The 23,939-nt window shown below is 41.8% G+C and overlaps 1 protein-coding gene across 1 annotated transcript in view; it reads left to right on the top strand.

Moving 5' to 3' along the window:
• TMEM167A (transmembrane protein 167A) overlaps positions 1–22,962 on the top strand; it is a 34,840-nt gene extending 11,878 nt beyond the window's left edge. The window contains exons 2-4 of the mRNA XM_040341686.1: positions 8,033–8,142; positions 16,961–16,995; positions 22,750–22,962. Coding sequence (XP_040197620.1) covers positions 8,033–8,142; positions 16,961–16,995; positions 22,750–22,820 — 216 coding nt within the window. The 3' untranslated portion in view covers positions 22,821–22,962. The remainder of the gene's footprint in view (positions 1–8,032; positions 8,143–16,960; positions 16,996–22,749) is intronic.
• Positions 22,963–23,939: the final 977 nt, after the last annotated feature.

The following is a 23,939-nucleotide window of genomic DNA, read 5'->3' as shown; positions in this document are numbered from 1 at the left end:
TATTGATTTTACCGCTCAGCTCCCGCCTCCTCTCCCTTTCGCCGTACCAGTAGGAGAGAGGAGCGGAGCCTCACGCATGCACAGTAGGGTTCCCGGCATGAAACCATAAGGCTACACTGCTGGGTTCCCATACCCCAGTGGTCATGAACCCTGTCCTCAGGGCCCACTAACAGGTTAGGTTTTATGTATTACCTTGGGGAGATGCAGACTAGAACACTGCAATCACTGAGCAGCAAATTATATCACCTGTGATGTATTTCAGTCATCTTGCAAACCTGGCCTGTTAGTGGGACCTGAGGACAGGGTTGATGACCACTGCCTTACCCGCAATGGTGGTAGCAGCACCTGATGGAAACATCAGCTGTGGTGCCAACATCACTGGACTCCAGGACAGGTAAGTGTCCTATTATTAAAAGCCAGCCGCTGTGGTAGGTGTAGCTGCTGGCTTTTAATTTTTGCAGCGGTGGGCGAACCTCCTCTTTTTAAGATAAAAAAACCTTCTGCCTTTACAAGTCCTTTAACCAAGTCCGTTGTCTAGTATTTTGCAACAAGTAGGACCACAGCCAGGATGACCATCGTGGAATTCACTCTCTTCATCCTAAAGCCAGATGTTATTGTGAAAGTGAATGCCACTTTTGTATGAACTTATTGACATAACATGTTCTAATGTAAATTTATTTGATTGATTTATAAGGTCGGGGGTCAACACACATTTTATGAGTGGGCCGTATGCATTACACAGTGCTGTAAATTTCTTGCAGGAAAATAAACGTAGATGTCTTGTCTCCTGACACCCATGGCTGTTGTTTCCTTCTGACCTTTGTCAGGATAAAAGCGAAGGTACTTCCTGATCACAAACATCCAAATCTTAAGTGGAAGAAGATTTTCTGAGATGAGCAAAGGAGTTGGAAGGAGAGCGATAGGTAGCTGAGAGGCTCTTAAAAGCATTCTGGAGAGAGATAGTATGTGAGGCCTGAGATGGAAATGGGAGACTCAAGAATGCTGCGTTTGATTAGATTATTGCGTCCGTTGCTTCACTAGAGAAATCTAAAAGGTGTTATTTTCTATCTAAAGGACAGCTAAATTTATCCATATCGAAATCTCTCATTTCACATGGGTCACTTTGCCAAAATAGCTGTGGAGTGAAGAGCAACCAAAACTTTTACAGAACTTCACCAGGCATTTTGTCTAAGGCTGCATTCACATCTGAGCGACAGCCGCGTTCGCGTGTAGCGGCGTATTTTGCCGCGAGTACAAAACTTTCACTTTTTTTTTTTTTTTCCTCAAAGTCTTCCCATTGCTGTCAATGGGAAAACGCCTATGTCGCCTGAAAAAAAGGGTCCGGGACTTTTTTTCAGGCGACAGGCGTTCGGCGTCTATGAGATGTGAACCATCTCCATAGACAGCAATGGGAATTCTCCCCTCGAGCAACAGAAGCGTCCGGCGTCGGGCGTTTTGTCGCTCAGGTGTGAATGGGGTCTAAAGCAGGCATGTCCAAAGTCCGGCCCGCCGGCCAAATACTGCCCCCCCTGTTGCTTTAATATGGCCCCCCTGGGGATTTGGATATATATATTGTTTGTGGCCCCCAGGGCCACAAAAGATATAGGCCCGGATTCAGAAACCATTTACATTGGCGTATCTATTGATACGCCGCGTAAATTCTAGCATGCGCCGGCGTATCTTCTCTTTGTATTCAGAAAGCAAGATACGCCGAAATTTGGCTAAGATACGACTGACGTAAGTCTTACGCCGTCGTATCTTAGTTGCATATTTACGCTGGCCGCTAGGTGGCGCTTCCGGAGATTTACGCGTAGATACGCCGATTCATAAACGTACGTCCGCCCGGCGCATTTTTTTACGTCGTTTACGTAAGGCTTTTTCCGGCGTAAAGTTACCCCTGCTATATGAGGCGTAGCCAATGTTAAGTATGGACATCGGGCCAGTGTCTAATTTTTGCGTCGTTTGCGTAAGTCGTTCGCAAATAGGGCTTTGCGGAAGTTACGTTCACGTCGAAACCAATGAGGCTTTGCGGTGTAATTTGGAGCATGCTCACTGGGATACGATCACGGACGGCGCATGCGCCGTTCGTAAAAAAACTTCATTTACGTGGGGTCACACTGAATTACCATAAAACACGCCCACATCTTCCTATTTTGAATTTGGCGGGCTTACGCCGGCCCTCATACGCTACGCCGCCGTAACTTAGGGCGCAGGTTCTTTCTGAATACAGAACCTGCCTCACTAGGTTACGGCGGCGTAGCGTATCTGAGATAAGCTACGCCCGCACAAAGTAACGCCGGGCTTTCTGAATCCGGCCCATATACCGTATTTATCGGCGCTGCCTTGGAGGGGACAGGGAGGGGGCAGGACGAGCGCCGTCAGATTACATGAAGAGAATCTCCTGTTTACTCCGCAGCTTCTGTATTGAAAGTTCCGTCTCCTGGGATGCCATTGGACCAGTATTCTGTCTATCATAGGAGGCGGGACTTTGTATTAAAGAGGCCACAGAGTAAACAAGAGATTCTCCTGTTTGTAATCTGTCGGCACTCCTCCCGCCCCCCTCCCACTACCCTCCAAGGCTGCAGATGGGCATCGATCAGGCTGCCATTATGGCACATGTGAGGCTGCACTTATGGCACATGTGAGGCTGCACTTATGGCACATGTGAGGCTGCACTTATGGCAATGGTAAGGCTGTGTGTGTTATACGCCGATTAAATACGGTATATCCAAATAACATGCCCAAGCTCATCCTTAGTCCTGAGCAGCGCTTTGGGATTCATTGGGGCCACACAAGAAATATATACAGTATATCCAAATAACACGCCCAAGCTCATCTCTTTACCACACACAGCCAAGAGAATTCTGTGTATTAGTTCTCAGACGAACACACCAAGACCAAATTTTAATAGTTCAAAGAATGTCAGGCAAAATAGTCGGCCCTTACGTATGTTCACTTAATCAAATCTGGCCCTCTTTGAAAAAAGTTTGGACACCCCTGGTCTAAAGCATGCCGAAAACGGAGTGCAACCCTTTCTGTGAAAAGAAGCTTCATTTTATGATCACATGCCTTTTAACACATGTCATAGCTGACCAGTTTTGAGGTGAAAACCTTCAGTTTCATGATTCAGTAGGAGGTTCCATCAACAAAGATGAAGAAGAATGGGACCACAGCAAAATTCTGTATTGGAAGTAGGAGAGGTGGTTAAATCGCCATTTTTTTGTAAAGATGGGCACAAGGGCACACCCTAATCACCATTTGCAGCACAGATTCCCCCTGCTGCCTGAGCCCCCCCATATCACCCACTCTGCAGTGCTGTCAGTCTCCCTCCTCTCCTCCTTTTGCTGGCTGCTGCGGAGCATATTTCAAAATGAAGAGTGGGGAAGGGGCCACTAAATATGTCATTTAGGTACCGATCACTCACTGTGTTTATTCATTACTGAAGCATACTAAACACAGTTTATGATTCTTCCAGTTATGAATGAACAGGAAGTTGCACAGGGCACTTCCCATTCGTTCATTGTCCAGTGCAGCTGTGTCCCCAGAGAAAGGGACTGACTGGGGAATCTCTGTTCTCAGTCCCTTTGCCCATATCAAAAGTTAGACATCAGGGGTCTGTTTACACCCTTGATATTTCACCAAAGCCTCCCAATGGTGCTCCTAAAAAAAAAATTGTAAAAAAAGTTTTGAAAATCTAATAATTAAATGGTATAAATTTAAAAAACTACTCTGCCCTACTGCTCTATCGACACCAACAATGGCCCCACGGACGCATGTGTGTAATATATAGATATATAATCTATATCCTATAAAACTGAATGTATGTGCAAATCATGTACACTAACGTATTTACATATTCTGAAGCAGCAAAAGCACATTGGGGCCTTGTGGGTACTGAAGCCTGAGCAGTGTAATCAGTGCAGTGCAGCCCCAACACTGCCCGTCAGTGCTGCCTTTCAGTGCCTATCTGTGCTGCATATTAGTGCCTCCTCATCAGTGCAGCCTTATCAGTGCACATCAGTAAAGGAGAAAAATTACTTATTTACATAACAAAAAATGATTAAAATCCCAGTGGTGAATAAATACCACCAAAAGAAAGCTCCATTTGTGGGAAGAAAATAAAAAAAAAACTATTTGGGTACAGCATTGCGTGACCGTGCAATTGTCAAAGTGTAACAGCGCTGAAAGCTGAAAATTGGCCTGGGCAGGAACTGGGTGAAAGTGGCCAGTATTGAGGTGGTTTAAATGACTGTAAAGTCTTGTTAAACTTACCTCCTCTGTGCATAGGTTTGCACATAGCAGACCAGATCCTCCTCTTCTTGGGTCCTTTGTCGCTGCTCTTGGCCCCTACCTCTTGTCGAGTGCCCCCACAGCAGTCGGCTTGCTATGGGGGCACCCGGGCTGAGCTGCAGCTCTGTGTATCCATTCAGACATGGAGCTGCCATTCGGCCTTGTCCCCTCTCCCTCCTGATTGGCTAAGTGACTTTGACAGACGTGGGAGCCAGTGGCTCCGCTGCTGTGTCTCCGTCAATCAGGGGGGAGAGTCGTGGATGGCTGAGGGACTCATGCACAGGGATGGGGCTCAGATAAGTGGGGAGGGGCTTAGTGCATTAAGATAAAAAAACTTCTGCCTTTACAACTCCTTTAAGGAAAGGGTAACGTATAAAACTGAAGATTTACATTAAAAGACAATAAAGCCTTCACTAACATTAAACACTGCAGTAACTCAGAACATGTGCTTATACAGTACCCTACTCTTTACCCTTAACATGTATGTGTGGTAAAGGGTTAATATCACTACCAATTTCCTCTGCTTTACTGGCTGCAAGATAAGATATTACATTTATCATGGCACAGGAGGAGGGGGCGGAAATGGCTTCCACACTCCCTGTTACAGAACTCTTGAGCACATGTGTCACAGTGAAAAGTGTTAAGGAGACTGTGGCTTTTCTTTGCACGTCCTTTGTTAACATATACATTGAATATGTAGAGGGGAAGGTCAGAATATCCATTGATAACATCCAGAGTAGAGGCATTCTTTTTTGCTCGTTGTGTTGAAAGACACATTTGGACATGAAGATGGAAGCCAGAAGTCTCTTTTCTCCTTGATCAGATAAGACACAAGGTTAGACTTGGGAGAGATGCTTCTGATAGCCAGGCTCTGGTATCCATTGCATTGACAGCTTTCCAACTGGTGCCTAAAGCCATGTTAATGTTTTGTCTTTAGAGCATATCAAATGGTTAAATTCAATTTTAAGCTTCCAGTGCCGTATAAGTGAGGTCAAACAAAGTCAAAAGGAAAGTGATCTGCTTCCCCTAGAGTCCATCAATCTGACCAGCAAGGTATTCCAACAAGAGCAATTGCAACTAGTCTGCCTGTGGATAATCATTATGCTTCTATCTCTTTCTGTCACTTTGACCTATGTATGTTTTATAAGAAAAGCCATGTGCATTTTTTCCCCTTATGCATTGCTTAGAAAATCACGTGATCATGTGATCGGCATTTTTTGCAACCCATTTTATAGTTTCATATTAACCCCTATAAATTATCTTCAGGCAGTTACAGAATGTCCATGTATTTTACTAACACTCTAGTAAAAACACATCCCAGCTGTGATGTCGGGGAGCTCCTCCTGTTGGCCAAGCTTACTTAAAGTGGAGGTCCCACTTAAAAAAAAATAATCTTAAAAGCCAGCAGCTACAAATACAGCAGTTGCTGACTTTTAATAAATGGACACTTACCTGTCCTGGGTGCCCGCGATGTCGGCAGCCGAGGCCGAGCAATCTCTCGGCTGCCCCCGCCGCCATCCTCGGTGAGAGAATCAGGAAATGAAGCGCTGCGGTTCCCTACTGCGCATGCGCAACACGCGCTGCGCATCTGTACTGGTCCCTGCTGTGTTCTGGGAGCTGTGTGTCTCCCAGAAGACAGCAGGGGGGCACAAAGTAGGCACCAGAATGTGGCGTAGATCACCAAGCTGATCTATGCCAGGAAGTGGGAGCAAATACCTGTATTAGACAGGTATCTGGTCCCTCCCTCCTCCCTGAAAGGTGTCAAATGTGACACTGGAGGGGGGGAGGGTTCCAAAAAGTGGAAGTTCCATTTTTGGGTGAAACTCCACTTTAAATGTAAATAATGCAGTCATTGCGTACAAACACATTTATTAACTAATATATAGTACACCCCTCACATTTTTGTAAATATTTTAGCATATCTTTTCATGTGACAAGACTAAAGAAATTACACTTTGCTACAATGTAAAGTAGTGTGTGTACAGCTTGTATGGTGTAAATTTGCTGTCCCCTCAAATAACTTAAACACCCAGCCACTAATGTCTACACAGCTGGCAACAAAAGTAAGTACACCCCTAAGTGAAAATGTCCAAATTGGGTCCAAAGTGTCAATTTTGTGTGACCATTATTTTCCAGCCCGCCTTAACCCCCTCAGGAATGGAGTTCACCAGAGTCTCACAGGTTGCCACCTGAGTTCTCTTCCTTTCCTTCATGATGACATCACGGAGCTAGTGAATGTAAGGCTTCTTTAACACTGGAGCGGCGCTTTACCGACGGAATTGCGGCGGTATTCGCCCACTAACGGTGCGGTTTTGGCCCCCGCCCGCGGCCAAAAGAGTTAATAGCCGCAGTTTCCCATTGCTTTCAATTGGAAGGAGCGGTAAACACACCGCTCCTTCACCGTTCCGAAGAATGTTCCAAAGCAGGTCTTTTGGAGCAGTCCCTCTGGGCTTTCACACTGGAGAAACAGCATCCGCTGTTTCAGGTTGGTTTGCAGGCGCTATTTTTAGCGCAATAGCGCTTGAAAACCGCCCAGTGTGAATGGAGTCTTAGGCCCTGTACACACGATCAGTCCAAACTGATGAAAACGGACTGAAGTTCAGTTTCATCGGTCTAAACCAACCGTGTGTGGGCCCCATCAGTCCATGATCCTTCAGTCCAGAAATTTAGAACTTGCTTTAAAATTGAACTGATGGACTGGTAACCGATAGGTCAAAACTGATGGTTAGTACGCAAAAGCATCGGTTCCAAACCCGGGCATGCTCAGAATCAAGTCGACGCATGCTTGAAAGCATTGAACTTTGTTTTTTTCAGCACGTCGTGTTTTACGTCACCGTGTTGGACTCGATCGTTTTTTGAACCGATGGTGTGTAGGCACATCAGATCATCAGCCTTCAGTCCGTTTTCATCGGATGGACTGATCGTGTGTACAGGGCCTTAGAGACCTTGTGCTCCTCCACCTTCCATTTGAGGATACCCACAGATGCTCAATGGGGTTTAGGTCTGGAGACATGCTTGAAGCGGTAATTAAACCCTAAACCAAAAATTAAATCTATTGGACCTTACCAATCGTTGGATGATGTGGCCGCATTTATTTTCTAATTCTAGGCTCTTTTTCCCTCTGTTTTAACCTGGTGAACTGACCAGTAACACACCACCTGTACTTGGTTGCCCTCAATTATGAATGAACACAGGGGCACCTTTTGGACAACAGCATTGTCAGTCTGGGGAGAGGGAAGGTGTTGGCTGTACTAGTAGATTTGGATACACTGAACAAATTGAAGCCAAACTCCAGATAACATTTGGATTTGGTTACATTGGACAGTTTTATCCTTTTGGGATAAATGTTTTAAATTTTACCAATATTAAATCCTGATTTGTATAGTTGTCACCAGAGTAGGAAGTGAAGGGGAGGTCTTCCTTTGGGAAACGTCTGTTCTGATAATGTGGGCCGGGGGGGAATTTTCACTTCCTGTTTTTCTAGGGCTGAAAATGAGGGGGAAAGGGTTGTACAGTAAATTTTCCCAACGCTATCCAAAAATGAAAAAAGCTTTTGCCTATAGATCAGTTTATTGAAGACTCTGAGCTAGAACGTTCTCGTATTTTCATATGTATTGTTCTCTCATATAGTCCAACTTCTGTTAGAATTTATGGCCTCTCAAAGTTGACAATGTCGAATCAACCTACCTGGGTTTATGATTATTTTACTAATCATGTATTTTTTTTTTTTTTTTTTTGCCAGTCTGCCATTTTTAACTTCCAGAGCCTATTAACAGTGATTCTACTGCTGATTTGCACATGTGCTTATCTCCGAGCTATGATGCCCAATCTTCTGGACAAAAATAAAACTGGGTAAGATACTTTTAAAATTTTAGATTTTTACCATTTCACAATTTGCTCACGTATGGAGACGATGGCAGAGTCACATTTTCATAATGCCATGATTTCATTTAGAGGAAAAATTATCACATTTTAATCCACTTAAGATTCAAATCGTTTATGAATTATTATTATACAGGATTTATATAGCACCAACAGTTTGCACAGCACTGTAGTGTGCATCTCTTGTGAGATATAACATCTATACTAAACATGTGCTTTTGCTGTAACATTCCCCTGTCCTCAACTGTTCTGTAGTTTCCAGTAAGTACAAGCTATTGAAAGCAATTTAATTTTGTTTTTCATTTGGGCTGGAGAATTTTTTTATTAAATGTTTTCAATATGGTTCTATTTAGGTTAATAATGAATACTTATTGAGTGGTTTTATGTTGACAAAGTTCTCAGCTATTCATATGGTGTTTATTTTTTATTCCATGTAATAAAGAGCCTCTTGTTTTCAGCTTAAACTTCATTGTTGAATGCTATAATTTATAAACGGTAAAAGTGAATAGGTTGGGGAGGCTACTGGTCCTTTATTCATTAGCTCTGTACATGATTTCAAGAGAGAGTTCCTGAAATGGGTTGCTGCTCCCACGCTACTGTGATAAAAAATATTTGCCCAAACACCTTTTTTTTTAACCCAAGTAAAAGGGAATAAAAACTAAAAAATACAATGGTGTATCACGCTTGTGAACTACAATATTCTTGCCCCTTTTATAAACCATTCTCAAATGAACCAAAACATAAATGAATTTGTTTCTAAATGTATACCTGTGCAAAAAGACCTTCTTGTTTTATAAAAAAAAAAAAGAGAAACTCCTATGTGAACTACAATACACTTCCCTTAACATACAGTTCCTTGAAAAGGTATTCTTACCCCTTGTAATGTTCCACATTTTGTCATGTTGCAACCAAAAACGTAGATGTATTTTATTGGGATTTTATGTGATAGAACAACACAAAGTGGCACATAATTGTGTTTGGAAGGAAAATTATGATAAATGATTTTCAAATGCATTTACAAATATCTAAAGTGTGTGACGTGCATTTGTATTCAGACCCCTTTACTCTGATACCCCTAACTAAAGTCTAGTGGAACCAATTGCCTTCAGAAGTCACCTAATTAGTAAATAGAGTCTATCTGTGTGTAATTTTAATCTCAGTATAAATACAGCTGTTCTGTGAAGCCCTCAGAGGTTTGTTAGAGAACCTTAGTGGGCAAACCGCATCACAAAGGCCAAGGAACACACCAGATGGGTCAGGGATAAAGTAGTGGAAAAGTTTAAATAAGGGTTGGGTTACAAAAAAGTATCCCAAGCTTTGAACATCTCACAGAGCACTGTTCAATCCATCATCCGAAAATAGAAAGAGTATGGCACAACTGAAAACCTGCCAAGACATGGCCGCCCACCTAAACTGACAGGCCGGGTAAGGAAAGCATTAATCAGAGAAGCGGCCAAGAGGTCCATGGAAACTCTGGAGGAGCTGCAGAGATCCACAGCTCAGGTGGGAGAATTTGTCCACAGGACAACTATTAGTTGTGCACTCCACAAATCTGGCCTTTATGGAAGCGTGGCAAGAAGAAAGCCATTGTTGAAAGGAAGTCCTCAGAAGTCCCGTTTTCAGTTTGCCAGAAGCCACTGTGGGGGACACAGCAAACATGTGGAAGAAGGTGCTCTGGTCAAAGTGTAACTTTTCGGGCCTAAAAACAAAGTGCTGTGTGTGGCAGAAAACTAACACTGCACATCACCTTGAACACACCATCCCCACCATAAAACATGGTGGTGGCAGCATCATGTTGTGGGATGCTTTTCTTCAGCAGGGACAGAGAAGCTGGTCAGAGTTGATGGGAAACTGGATGGAGCCGAATACAGGGCAGTCTTAGATGAAATCCTGTTAGAATCTGCAAGACTTGACTGGGACAACGACCCTAAACATACAGCCAGAGCTGCAATGGAATGGTTTAGATCAAAGCATATTCATGTGTTTAGAATGGCCCAGTCAAAGTCCAGACCTAAATCCAAATGGGAATCTGTGGCAAGACTTAACAATTGCTGTTCAGACACTCTCCATCCAATCTGACAGAGCTTGAGCTAGTTTGCAAAGAATGGGCAAAAATGTCACTCTCTAGATGTGCAAAGCTGGAAGAGACATCCCCAAAAAGACTTGGAGCCGTAATTGCAGTGAAAGGCGGTTCTACAAAGTATTGACTCAGGGGGGCTGAATACAAATGCACGCCACACTTTTCAGATAATTATTTGTAAAAAAAAAAATTGAAAACCATTTATTATTTTCCTTCCACTTCACAATTATGTGCCACTTTGTGTTGGTCTATCACATAAAATCCCAATAATTTTTTTTTTTTTTCATTTTTGGATGTAACATTTCATGGGGTGAATACTTTTTCAAGGCACTGTGTATACAAAAATGTTCTTTTAAAGGAGTTGTAAAGTAAAAAAAAAAAATTCACCTTAATGCAATCTATGCATTAAGGTGAAAAAACATCTGATGCTGTTGGCCCCCCCGAGCCCCCGTTATACTTACTTGACCCCTCGAATGTCCCGCACGGTCCCGAGATCCTCTTCGCCGCTCAGCCTGGTCGCTGATTGACTAGAGCGGATGGATTGAGAGCAGTGCAGCCATTGGCTGGAGCTGCTGTCAATCGCATCCAGTGATGCGGCGCGCCGAGGGGCGGGGCCAAGTGATGCAGTGAGCGGCTATGGCAGCTCGCTGTATCACGGGAGTGCGCCCGCAATTACTCACCACCATGCGAGCTCTCGCATGACTGTGGTCAGTAATTGCGGGGAGGACCAGAGACAGCCGCCGAGGGACCCCAGAAGATGTGGATCGGGGCCACTCTGTGCAAAACGAACTGCACAGTGGCGGTAAGTATAACATGTTTGTTATTTTAAAGGAAAAATAGTTTTTCCTTTAGTAACCCTTTTAATCTATACAGTACTTTTTCCATGTTAAAAAAAAAGATAAAAAACTTCTTCCCTTCAGGCATTTGCCTTTTTTAATTAGTTCCTTCAGTGCAATATAGAAAAGTTCCCAATACAATTTTAAGTCTTTGTGTAATCACTCCACATTAAGTAAAGTACCAAAAAAGTGTTTGAGAATTTAGTGCCACCTTCGGCACCGTCCCTGATGACATCGGATCATCAAAACACATTGGACTAATCTTTTCACATCACTTCTGCTTTTGTCATTTCCAGTTTGTGGAGTGCAGGAGTGTACCGAGGAGTCTGTGTGCATTTTTCTAGCTTGTGTCATACAGTCCTGTTAACATTGTAAGTGGATTTTATTTGTTTTTAACCACTTCCGGACAGCCGCATGTACATTTACATCGGCAGAATGGCACGGACAGGCACATCAATGTACCTGTACGTGCCTGCCTAGACGTGGGTCGGGGGTCCGATCGGGAGCCCCCACCCCTCCGTACATGTGGCGGTTCCCGTGGCTTCAGGAGCGATCCGGGACGAGGGCGCGGCTATTCGTTTCTAGCCGCCGTATGTAAACACGGCTTCCCCGTGCTTCACTGTGGCGGCTGCATCGATCGAGTGATCCCTTTTATGGGGAGACTCGATCAGTGACGTCCGACCTACAGCCACACCCCCCTACAGTTGTAAACACACACTAGGTGAACCCTAACTCCTACAGCGCCCCCTGTGGTTAACTCCCAAACTGCAACTGTCATTTTCACAATAAACAATGCAATTTAAATGCATTTTTTGCTGTGAAAATGACAATGGTCCCAAAAATGTGTCAAAATTGTCCGAAGTGTCCACCATAATGTCGCAGTCACGAAAAAAAATCGCTGATCGCCGCCATTAGTAGTAAAAAAATAAAAATAATAAAACTATCCCCTATTTTGTAAACGCTATACATTTTGCGCAAACCAATCGATAAACGCTTATTGCGATATTTTTTTTTTTTTTTGTACCAAAATAGGTAGAAGAATACGTAGCGGCCTAAACTTAGGGGAAAAAAATGTTATATATGTTTTTGGGGGATATTTATTATAGCAAAAAGTAAAAAATATTGAATTTTTTTTTTTCAAAATTGTCGCTCTATTTTTGTTTATAGCGCAAAAAATAAAAACCGCAGAGGTGATCAAATACCACCAAAAGAAAGCTCTATTTGTGGGGAAAAAGGACGCCAATTTTGTTTGAGAGCCACGTCGCACGACCGCGCAATTGTCTGTTAAAGCGACGCAGTGCCGAATTGTAAAAACCCCTTGGGTCATTTAGCAGCATATTGGTCCGGTCCTTAAGTGGTTCAAGACTCTTAAATAAAGCAGTATTGCACTATTGGATGCTGCCTTCCTGGTTTCTTTTATATGATTGGCCCTGAGGAGTAACAAAAGGAGGTGGAAGTTTAATAATCCAGAGCGGAGACCCCCGCCGAAAGCAGAGTCCAGTGGATGGAGCAAAAAGACCCTCTAATTGGCTAAGGGGTCATTGAAATTTAGCGAGGGAGGTGTTCAAGAGGGGAGCGATCCTGGTCACCTAATAGAGAGTGGAAGATGGCACTAATTCTCAAGCACTGTTTGTTTTTTGTTTTTTAATGTATATATTTCTTTTCATTTTTTGCCACTTTGTGGAGTGATTGCACAAAGACTTTTAAAATGAAATTGTGAACTTTTCTATATTGCACTGGAAGAACTAATATGAAGGTCAACTGCCTAAAGGGAGAGGGGGGGGTGCTTTGAAAAGCACTGTATTTATTAATCACATTGTTGTATATACTGTATGTGAAGAGTGGTGTATTGTAGTACACATAGGTGTTTCTCGTGTTTTGCACAGGTATACATTTAGAATAACAAATACTATATATATAATGTGTATGTATGTATCAGTTTATAAATATAAATTACCCTAAATCATTTACCTCTATAGCTTCCCTTTTATTTTGACAATGTTTCTGTGTTCTCCTAAAAAAGATAAAATGATTTTCATTGGTAGAAGTTTATGAAGTACGGTATGTATCAGATGTTTAATAGAAATGTCAGATTTAGAAAAAGAAGTTTTAACTGACTGTAACTCCATAGTGCAATGCCTTCAAAAGCCTTGCTAAAGTTTGTCTCTGCCCCTTTTTTCTTTTTCTTTTTAGCTGGCCGGTTGATCTGCCTGAATCCAGACACCATGTACATGGTCACGGCATGGATGTTATGGCATGGCGTCTTTAAATTGAAGCTTTTGTACATGAGTGGTTGCATAAGGGATGGTAGTATATGAGCAGCCAGAGTAAAATATAAATGGCAGTTAAAGATATGCCGTGCTGCAAGATGCCACGATCAGATCAGAATTGATTTGCAGCTTTGGGTGGGATTTTTATTTCACAAGCAGAAGCAGATTTAGGATCTGCTATTAGACTTGTTTCAGTAGTCTTAAATGCTGCCAGCTCTTTTCTGGGTACTAGCCAGGAAGACCTTTCCCTGCAGGGTACTGATCACCTCCTCCATAAGGTCAATTAGATCAGGCCTGTGGAATGTAGCTGATAACATCTGATGGATTGGCTCAAATTTTTGCATTTCCTGGCGTGTTTTCTATACCTGAAAAATTGAGGACAACTCATACATGTGTCACTTAGGCTGATACTTTAAATGTATACATTCTTAATTTCCAATGAGCATTACTTTTTTCAACCCTGTATGCTTATATACTGTACATTCTTGTGCACTTCGATATTCGTTTGACTCAATGTTTATGTAGCTGGGCTTAAAAAGGACCAGAAAGGAATGTGCATTTTGTAAGAATCTGAATGTCCACTTTTAAAAGAAATGCAAATTTTTTGGTTGACATGCTGAGGCACCTAAATTAACCCCTTTGCACCGATATGTGACCTCACAGAAGTGGGCTTTTTTTCTTGGGGCCACATATATGCAGATCTCCCTTTGTGCTGGGAGCTCTCAGCCCCGGGTCTTGTACCAACGGTCGGGACCTGGGACTGTCGCTGGCTATCACAGTGATCAGTCACTGTGAGCCCGTCCTTGGGTTTCCTTCCTCTATTGAATGAATTGTAAACTTATAAAGTGTGTAAAAAAAAAAAAAAGATCAAGGTTAGGGTCAGCATATTTTGGGTAAAAATAAAAATATATTGTGACAGTGCGGGTCATTTGCTAAGATTCACAGGAAGTACTGGGTGCTCTACATGTAATGGCACCCATATCAGGCAATTAAGAGTTCAAATAGGTGAATGTGCGAATGAAAATTCACACTATTAGCGCCGAACATGCCTTAGTAAATTCTGAATCGCCGATTCCGCAGATCTGCATGTGCCAATTTCTACCAAGTTATTATGTAGCACTGAACTGCAACCATGATCCATGTATGTGAAGAACATTTTTTGAGATGAGCTCTACCTCGTGTGCATCTATTGATGAATATTGTAATTAGTATTCCTATTATATTTATTTTTTTCCTTTTATGCTAACAAATACAGGTATGAATGAGTATTACAATGTAAAGTTATATTTACACTTGCATATTTTTTCATGTTTATTTTATTTAGGTGACTATCAAGCAGTAATTTCTTTGTTTATTCTTTAACCACGCAAATCGGCGTACCTGTACATCGGTACTTTGCCGCTAAATACTGTTGTTATGGCAGCAGCTAGCTGCCATAACCCCTGGTATTTTCAGGAACGGCGTGCGTTTCTCTTTAAGATAAAAGTGGTCTCGGCAACAGATTCACAGCAAAATCACTTTTATGGGTGACGGGAGAGGTGCCTATCCCCCTCCGGCCACACTCCAGTCGTCTGTCGCTTACCAGAGACTTCAGTACCGGCGGAGATAATTGCGTCCACTGCCTGTAAGCCCTGTGAGGGGAAGATGGGCCCCACTTGGCTCCATAGCATTGGTGGGCGGAAGCGACATCAAATTTAAGAAGATTTTTTTTTTTCTTTTTTTTTTTTTGCATTTTAGTGTAAATATGAACCCAGATCTCATATTTCCGAGGTCCGGTCATGCTTTTTTTTTTTTTATTCTCATTACAAGGGATGTTTACATTCCTTGTAATAGCAATAAAGGTGACACAAACATGTTTTAATAAACAGACAGTGTCAAAATAAAAAGTTAAATAAGGGGGGAAAAAAATGTAAAGCGCCCCATCCCGACGAGCTTGCACGCAGTAGCGAACACAAACGTGAGTAGTGCCCACATATGAAACTTCATGTGTGGTTTGAACACCGTTATCACCGCGATCAGTGGATCGAGAGCAATAATTCCAGCCCTAGACCTCCTCTGTATCTCAAAACTGAGTAACCTGTAGACATTTTTAAATGTCTATGGATATTTTTAAGGGTCATTGTCACCATTCCACGAGCAGGCGCAATTTTGAAGCGTGACATGTTGGGTATCAATTTACTCAACGTAACATTCTTTCACAATCTAAAAACAAAATTGGGCTAATGTTACTGTTGTCTTATTTTTTTTAGTTCCAAAAAGTGTATTTACGTGTCGAATATGTAAATGACCTAGATACGCTGATTCACGAACGTACTTGCGCCCGTCGCTGTAATCTACGCCGTTTACGTAAGGCGTACGTCCGGCGTAAAGTTATTCCACCTAAAGCAGGGGTAAGTCATGTTAGGGTATGGACGACGGAACAGCCGTCGTATTTTACGTTGTTTACGTAAGTCGTACGTGAATGGGGCTGGGCATAGGTTACGTTCACGTCAAAGGCATTGAGCCGTCGTATCTTAGGGAGTATATGCGACGTGATTCTGAGCATGCGCGCACATGCACCGTTCGTTCGGCCCTTCATTTCCATGGGGTCATGCTTCATTTCAATACATCACGCCCACTACCTGCCTACTTTGAATTAGGCGGGCTTACGCCGGCCCATTTACGCTATGCCGCCGTAACTTAGGGAGAAAGTGCTTTGTGAATACTGTTCTTGCCTCTCTGTTACGTCGGCGTAGAGCATATGAGATGCGCTACGCCCGCTCAAATATACGCCGCTCTACCTGAATCCGGCTATATATATATATATATAAGTATTTTCTAGCAAAAAAATATATATATATATTTTAACTTGTAAACGCAGAGTGTAAAAAATAGGCTTGGTCCTTTAAATGATTAATCATACTTCACTATTATGCGTACTTGGCACAATGGCTTGATGATCTGCTCAGATGTCTCCAAAGCACTCAGGTTATGAGTTCAAATCCAGCCAACCTACCACCCACCCAACTGCCCGTTGACTAGTGTGTGGTATTTGGAATTCCGCACCATAATATTATTGAATAAGTTCTGTATTTGCGCTTAATTTCTCAGCTCTGAAAAGCAGGGGGTGGAGAGCACATGCTGTCAATCTGCTGGAGGTACCTCCCGTCGCCTTTTTTTTTTCTTGGTGTAAGGAAAACTTGTCAGAAGGAATTCATGTTGATAACAGAGTAACAAAGCAGCAGACAGAAATAACACTTGGTGCTCTGGATTGAGACAAGTACACACTATTGAGGGATATGCTTTGTTCAAATTCCATGTCTGAGGTTTATAAGCACTTTTAAAAAGCTGTTATTCTTTATTTGTGTAATTGAAAGTACATTTTTTCATAACTTCTTATCTTTCCCTGGGCATGTGTGTTTCACTGGTCCTTGCTAAACCGGCCCTATTTCCATCCTATGGCCAGCTTTAAGGGTATTTCCAGTAAAGGGAAATCCCACATCTTTAATACACACTAGTTTAAACTGTTCTAAGACACTATGAATGTTTCAAATGCATTGTTTCCTATATATGATTGATGTCTCTGCTTCTTGTCAAGTAATCTTTATGTGTTTTTGTTGCAGAGTACTTGGAATATTTTGGAAGTGTGCACGGATTGGTAAGTTAACGTTTTAATGTAGACAGGTGTGAGTCTAACCATAAAAATATATATATATATATATATATATATATATATATATATATATATATATATATATATATATATATATATATATACAGAGCTTTTTTTCTCAGAAAATAGGTGCAGGAACTCAACCACGACCCCATTCAAATTTCACAAACAGTAGAAGGGTCTTAAAGGGGCATTAAATACCAGGATTGCATTGCATACAGAGGGTAGAGTTCAGGGGGTTACACACAGAGTGCAGAGCTGTCACTTGTAAACACAGAAACCAGACTTCTGTGTTTACAAGTGATTGTGGTGAGCAGGCACCAAAGGGTCTGAGCCAGAGGTGGTGGAACTGAGTTCCCCCAAGTTCCCCCTGAAAAAAAGCTATATATATATATATAATTTTCACACACACTGCAAAATATAACACGAACAAATACGCCACAGAAGCTCCTGCACTTTTTTCTCTTTTTTTTTTTTTTTGCATAGAGCTTGCCACGTTTTTACTTTTTTGTCGCATGCAAAAACACAAATTTTTCTGTTTGTGCTTGGGGTGCCATTAACGATTAATGGCCCCACAAATGCGACCTGCATGTTCCTGGAACTCACAGATGTGAGAACCCCCTTAATCGCTTCAAGTCTGGACACTTTCAGTCCAGGTCAATTCTCAGCTTTCAGCACTGTCGCTCTTTGAATGCCAATTATGCGGTCAATACTGTACCCATATGAATTTTTTATCATTTTTGTTCGCACAAATCAAGCTTTATTTTGGTAGTATTTGATCACCACTGGGTTTTTTGTTATATAAATGAAAAAAGACCAACATTTCTGAAAAAAAAAAACATTTATTTATTTTTACTTAGTTTTTGTTATAAAACTTTGCAAATTAAATAATCTTTCTTTATATGTTTAGGTCAAAATGTATTCTGCTAAATTTTTGGGTAAAAATAACTGCGTTGGTCTACAAGCTAGGGGATATATATCTGAAAATTGATCAGTTGAGACCCCAAAATGCTGGACGCTGGTATGAATTATGGCAGTGATCAGGACACTAGTATGGGGGTATGGAAGTGATCAGGACACTAGTATGGGGGTATGGCAGTCATCAGGATGCTGATATGGGGGTGATCGGGACACTGGTATGGCCTATGGCAGTGATGGCGAACCTTGGCACCCCAGATGTTTTGGAACTACATTTCCCATGATGCTCATGCACTCTGCAGTGTAGCTGAGCATCATGGGAAATGTAGTTCCAAAACATCTGGAGTGCCAACTTTCGCCATCACTGGCCTATGGGCTGATCAGGAAGCTGGTGATCAGGAAGCTGATATGGGGTATGGTGGTGATCAGGATTTTGGTATGGCAATGATCAGGATGCTGGTATGGCATAGGGGATGAGCAGAATGCCAGTACAGGGTATGGTGGTAATTATGGCGCTAATATGGTGTATGGCAGTGATCAGGGCACTGGTATGGTGGCGATTAGGATGCTGGTTTGGCAAATGGTGGTGATCATGGTACCGATGGGGTATGGTGGTGATCATAGCATTGATATGGTGTATGACGCATGTTTTTGTGAGCACTGGGACAGGTGGCAGGGCTGGCTGCATTTTTCATTACATTCTGGGGGACAATAATCGGGGACACTGGGGCAGGCTGGCCATTGCCGTTATGAGTGTACATGCAGCCTAACAGGCTGCTGTACAATCACAGGCTGCCGCATCGATTTTTTTTTTCCTCTGCTTTTACAGTAAGAGCAGAGAACTGATCTTTAGCTTCAGTTTTGTTTGTTTACTATCTGTTTGCTGTGAATGGAAACCGCAATCACATAGTAAAACAACTTTCTATCACCTGGACACATCGGTGATCCGCTGTTCCCGGGTGACATACCGGGTGCATGGCCTGTGAGTCGCGCAAGAGCTGCCAATGAAAAGTGATGTACAGGTACGTTAACTGCTTCCCGTTCTTCTGTTATAGGCAATGGGTGGACTCAAAGTAGTTAAAGTGTGAGGAGTAAACTCCCCATGTATGATGTTTACCAATCGGTACAGTAAATATCTCCTAACCATGCACTGTTTAGGAGATATTTACTTTAGATGCAGATGGTGACGTCTCCTGCGCTCTGAAGAAACAGCATTCCCATACTGTTCCTTCAGAGCCATGCCATAAACACTGATGTAATCGCCGGCTCGGCCATTCAGATTGCCGAAGCCCCACAAACCAGGAAGGAAGACCGGGCGAAGATGGAAGTGGTGACAGCACGCCGCTGGAGGGCTTCGCTTTCATGTAAGTCTGCCAAATTGTGCTATATGCGATGCATACTAGCACATTATGTCTTAAACTGCCTGGGGCCCAATTTTTTTCTTTAATGCGGTTTACTACTGCTTTTAAGGTTTTGGCCTTGGATATGCATTCGGTAAAAACTGTGCCACAGTGGCCATGAAACAATTTATAGGCTCTGTTTTTTTTGTTTTGTTTTTTTTTAGAATGATACATATGCATTTTTGGTGTAAAAAAAAACATGCAGAGTTCATTAATAATGCCATTGCCTAATTTTAAATGAAACCACTTGAAAAGCTCATTTAGGCAGCATTGGTAAATAATATCCCATGTTAAAACATGGCCTGTGGCCTACATTCATGTTGAAGGGTGTATCATAGAAGCGCTGTGCTTGAATGTTCTCAAACTGTACTGGGAGCATTTACTTCAGAGTTTCAGCTCTCCCCGACTGCTACTATCTCTGAAGTCCCATAAAATTTCAGACGTGCTGAGATCATTGTAAAACCATACCTGAGGATAGAGATATTTCTGGCATCATTCTGCACAAAACCAGCAGACATGAATGTGGTGTTTTAGATCAGTGGTTCTCAACCTCCGTCCTCAACTACCCCCAACAGGCCATGTTTGCAGGTTTTCCTTTATCTTGCACAGGTGCTTTAAATCTGAGGCAATGGCTTGGCATTTTAAACAGCTATTTTATCTAAGAGAAATTCCCAAATCATGGCCTGTTGGGGGTACTTGAGGACTGAGGTTAAGAACCACTGGTTTAGCTTATCAGTTTGGCATTGAGATGTGCGAAGTTGCAATCAATAGCATGCACTGGATGGGATATGGCTCCTTCTACTGGGAATTTGATATAGGTAACACTATTCACATGCAAAGCTAAGGGATCAATGTTCATTATACTTGACACAATTTAGATTTGTTTTTGTTGGTTTTTTCATGCAGCCTCCTCTCTCTAAACTTTGCATATGAATCTGTTAATATAAAGCCTTTAACATTTTATCTGATGAGAGCAATATTTATTTGAAAGTTACCAAAGCACACAAAGTAAGCACCCTGTTTACCTATATTGGCCCAGATTCAGCATAGCTTGCTCCTTTATTTGCGCGGGCACAGGGCAACGATTTTGCCCTGCGCCCACGCAAATATTTTGCGCTGCCCTCGATTCACGGAGCAGTAGCTCCGTGACTTGCGAGGGCGCGCCGGTAAATTTGCCCGGCGTAAGCGCGCGCAAGTTAAATGATCCCGCCGGGGGCGGGAATCATTTAAATTAGGTGCGCTCCCGCGCCGACCATACAGTGCATGCTCTGTCGGGAAACTTTCCCGACGTGCATTGCGGCAAATGACGTTGCAAGGACGTCATTTGCTTCAAAGTGAACGTGAATGGCGTCCAGCGCCATTCACGAAGCACTTACGCAAACGACGTAACATTTGAACGTCGCGACGCGGGAGCGGCGGTATACTTTAGCACATTATGAAATTGGTCGATTACCATTTTCATAATTGATTAAATGGGTTTAAAAAAAACTGAAAATTAGCCCTTTATAGTACAAAAAGAGCAAATAATCACTACTGTTAATAAATTAACCCCTTAACGCCCGCCACAAGACTATTTACGTCCGCACAATGGCACGGACAGGCAGAAGGACGTGTATATATACGTCCTTGCCTTGTCGGGGGTCCGATCGGGACCCCCCCCGCTGCGTGCGGCGGGCGGATTCCCTCGGGGAGCGATCCGGGACGACGGCGCGGCTATTCGTTTATAGCCGATCCGTCGCGATTGCTCCCTGGAGCTGAAGAACGGGGAGAGCCGTATGTAAACACGGCTTCCCCGTGCTTTACTGTGGCGGCGCATCGATCGTGTCATCCCCTTTATAGGGAAGACACAATCGATGACGTCAGACCTACAAACACACCCCCCTACTGTTGTAAACACACACTAGGTGAAGCCTAAAACGTTCAGCGCCCCCTGTGGTTAACTCCCAAACTGCAGCTGTCATTTTCACAATAAACAATGCAATTTAAATGCATTTTTTGCTGTGAAAATGACAATGGTCCCAAAAATGTGTCAAAATTGTCCGAAGTGTCCGCCATAATGTCGCAGTCACGAAAAAAAATCGCTGATCGCCGCCATTAGTAGTAAAAAAATTATTTTTTTATAAAAATGCAATAAAAATATCCCCTATTTTGTAAACGCTATAAATGTTGCGCAAACCAATCGATAAACGCTTATTGCGATTTTTTTTTTTTTTTTTTACCAAAAATAGGTAGAAGAATACGTATCGGCCTAAACTGAGGAAAAAAATAAATTTTATATATGTTTTTGGGGGGATATTTATTACCGCAAAAAGTAAAAAATATTGCATTTTTTTCAAAATTGTCGCTCTATTTTTGTTTATAGCGTAAAAAAAAAAAACGCAGAGGTGATCAAATACCACTAAAAGAAAGCTCTATTTGTGGGCGAAAAGGACGTCAATTTTGTTTGGGAGCCACGTCGCACGGGCACGCAATTGTCTGTTAAAGCGACGCAGTGCCGAATTGTAAAAACGCCTTTGGGCATTTAGCAGCATATTGGTCGGGCTTAAGTGGTTAATACGAAAAATCGTTGTACATTCGCTAAATGAAAGAACGCTGTTTAAAATTTTCACTTGCTTTTAACATTTAGTTTTAAAATGAATGCAATTTCTGAAAGAAAACCACGTACACGGTCTGAAAATTCCTTTGACGAAGAAGTTTTCTATTATTTCTAAACTTCCCCATCACTGTGGCTGAAAACGAACGTCGATTTGACCCCACTGACGATTAGAAAATCGAACAAACGTTCTTAAAATATATATTTTTTTTTGAAGGAAGACGTTGTTGTATGGCCACACTTTTTTAAGGTTATTAATCGAAACAATAATCGGTCAACTAATCGATTATGAAAATAATCGTTAGTTGCAGCCCTATTTTGATCAGTCACATACAGCCTATGAATCTGAAGTGCATTTTCATAAATCTGTACATTCATCTTTGCAGTGCTTTGCCGACAACTTAAACCACGTAATAAATAGCCTTAAATACAGTTTGGCTTCACACAATACCTACACTTGTCTAAATTCATCAGATGTTGTTTAGTTGTTCACCATACATTAGAGCAATGTATTGTAATGTTTACAGCTATGATTGACACATCATCTTGGAAGTAACTGGAGTTTGAACATGCAGTATATTTCAGGGTGACTTTTGCTGCCAAAAACATTGCAGTCTTGGATCGATTCCATGATTTGTGCTGACTTGGCTATTTTTTTATCTTTTTTAAAATGAACTCATGTGGTTTAATGTGTCATTGGCTGACTTTTTAATTTCTGTAATTTTTTTAAATGATGGCTGATTTTTTGTAATTTATTTGATTTTCATATCAGTCTGAACTTTTTGTTTTCCTCCTTTACATATTTCAATATAATATTTTACTTTCCAGGTGAACGGAAAAGTCCTTACGTTGCTGTATGTTGTGTGGTGATGGCGTTCAGTATCCTCTTTATGCAATGAACTCCCAGGGACTTAAGATGCTCATTTTTGTTGTGGAATACATTTTTCGCCTTCGATAATGTGCGTGTATAGAAAATCGGGACCAACCGGTCTTGCAGAGAAAAGTCTCCAGATGTTGACAGTTGGAAGACAACTAAGAAGACATACCGTTTTGTCAAATATTGATCTGATTTTGTTTTGTTTTAGTTAACTCCTATTTTTCTTGTGAGGGAAAAACTCTTCAGAAAGGCTTGGTAAATTATGTGATGATATTTTATAGTTCAAATGGAGACTGAATTACCAAATAAAATGAATTTGATATTGCGTTTTTCAGGACTTGATTGTGGTATTTTCCATTATTGTAAATTTTTGGGTAAAAAAAAATTGTTGTATGCAGCAAATCTTACCAATGCCAAGAATAGAAAAGAAGATGCATAGGTTTGTGAAATCCAGTGAAGAAATTGCATTGAGGGCTACAAGAGTACAATGGTTTTGGTGGAAAGAAAGCATTTGTTCATAAAAGGATATTCTTTCCTAATTCAGTAAATATACAAAGCTAAATTGACATAGCACAAAAATTGCACCAGGAAAGTGAATCTGCATTATGCAGGGTTTTGGAATGAGATGTTCAACAAGCCATATGGGTGTATTGGTTAGGTGTCTGCAGATTTTTGGCCATATGGTACATCTGCAGTTTCCGTCTAGGCCAGGCACGTCAAACTCTGATGAAGTGGGGAGGATTAAATCTTCAAGAATAGCATTACTGTATACTAAGGGTTGCATTTACTAAACCACTTCAGCCCCGGAAGGATTTACTCCCTTCCTGACGGCCCATTTTTTGCGATACAGCACTGCGTCTCTTTAACTGACAATTGCGCGGTCGTGCAACGCTGTACCCAATCAAAATTTGTGTCCCTTATTTTCCTACAAATAGAGCTTTCTGTTGGTGGTATTTGATCACCCCTGCGGTTTTTATTTTTTGCGCTATAAACAAAAAAAGACTGACAATTTTGAAAAAAACACAATATTAACTTTTTGCTATAATAAATTTCCCAAATAAAAATGTCTTCCTCAGTTTAGATTGAAATTATATATATAATTTCATTGGAAGGGAAGGGGTTAACACTAGGGGCGACCAAG

The sequence above is a fragment of the Rana temporaria genome, chromosome 1 (genome assembly GCF_905171775.1).
Source record: "Rana temporaria chromosome 1, aRanTem1.1, whole genome shotgun sequence".
Taxonomy (NCBI): Eukaryota; Metazoa; Chordata; class Amphibia; order Anura; family Ranidae; genus Rana; species Rana temporaria.
This window is presented reverse-complemented; position numbering and strand designations above follow the sequence as displayed.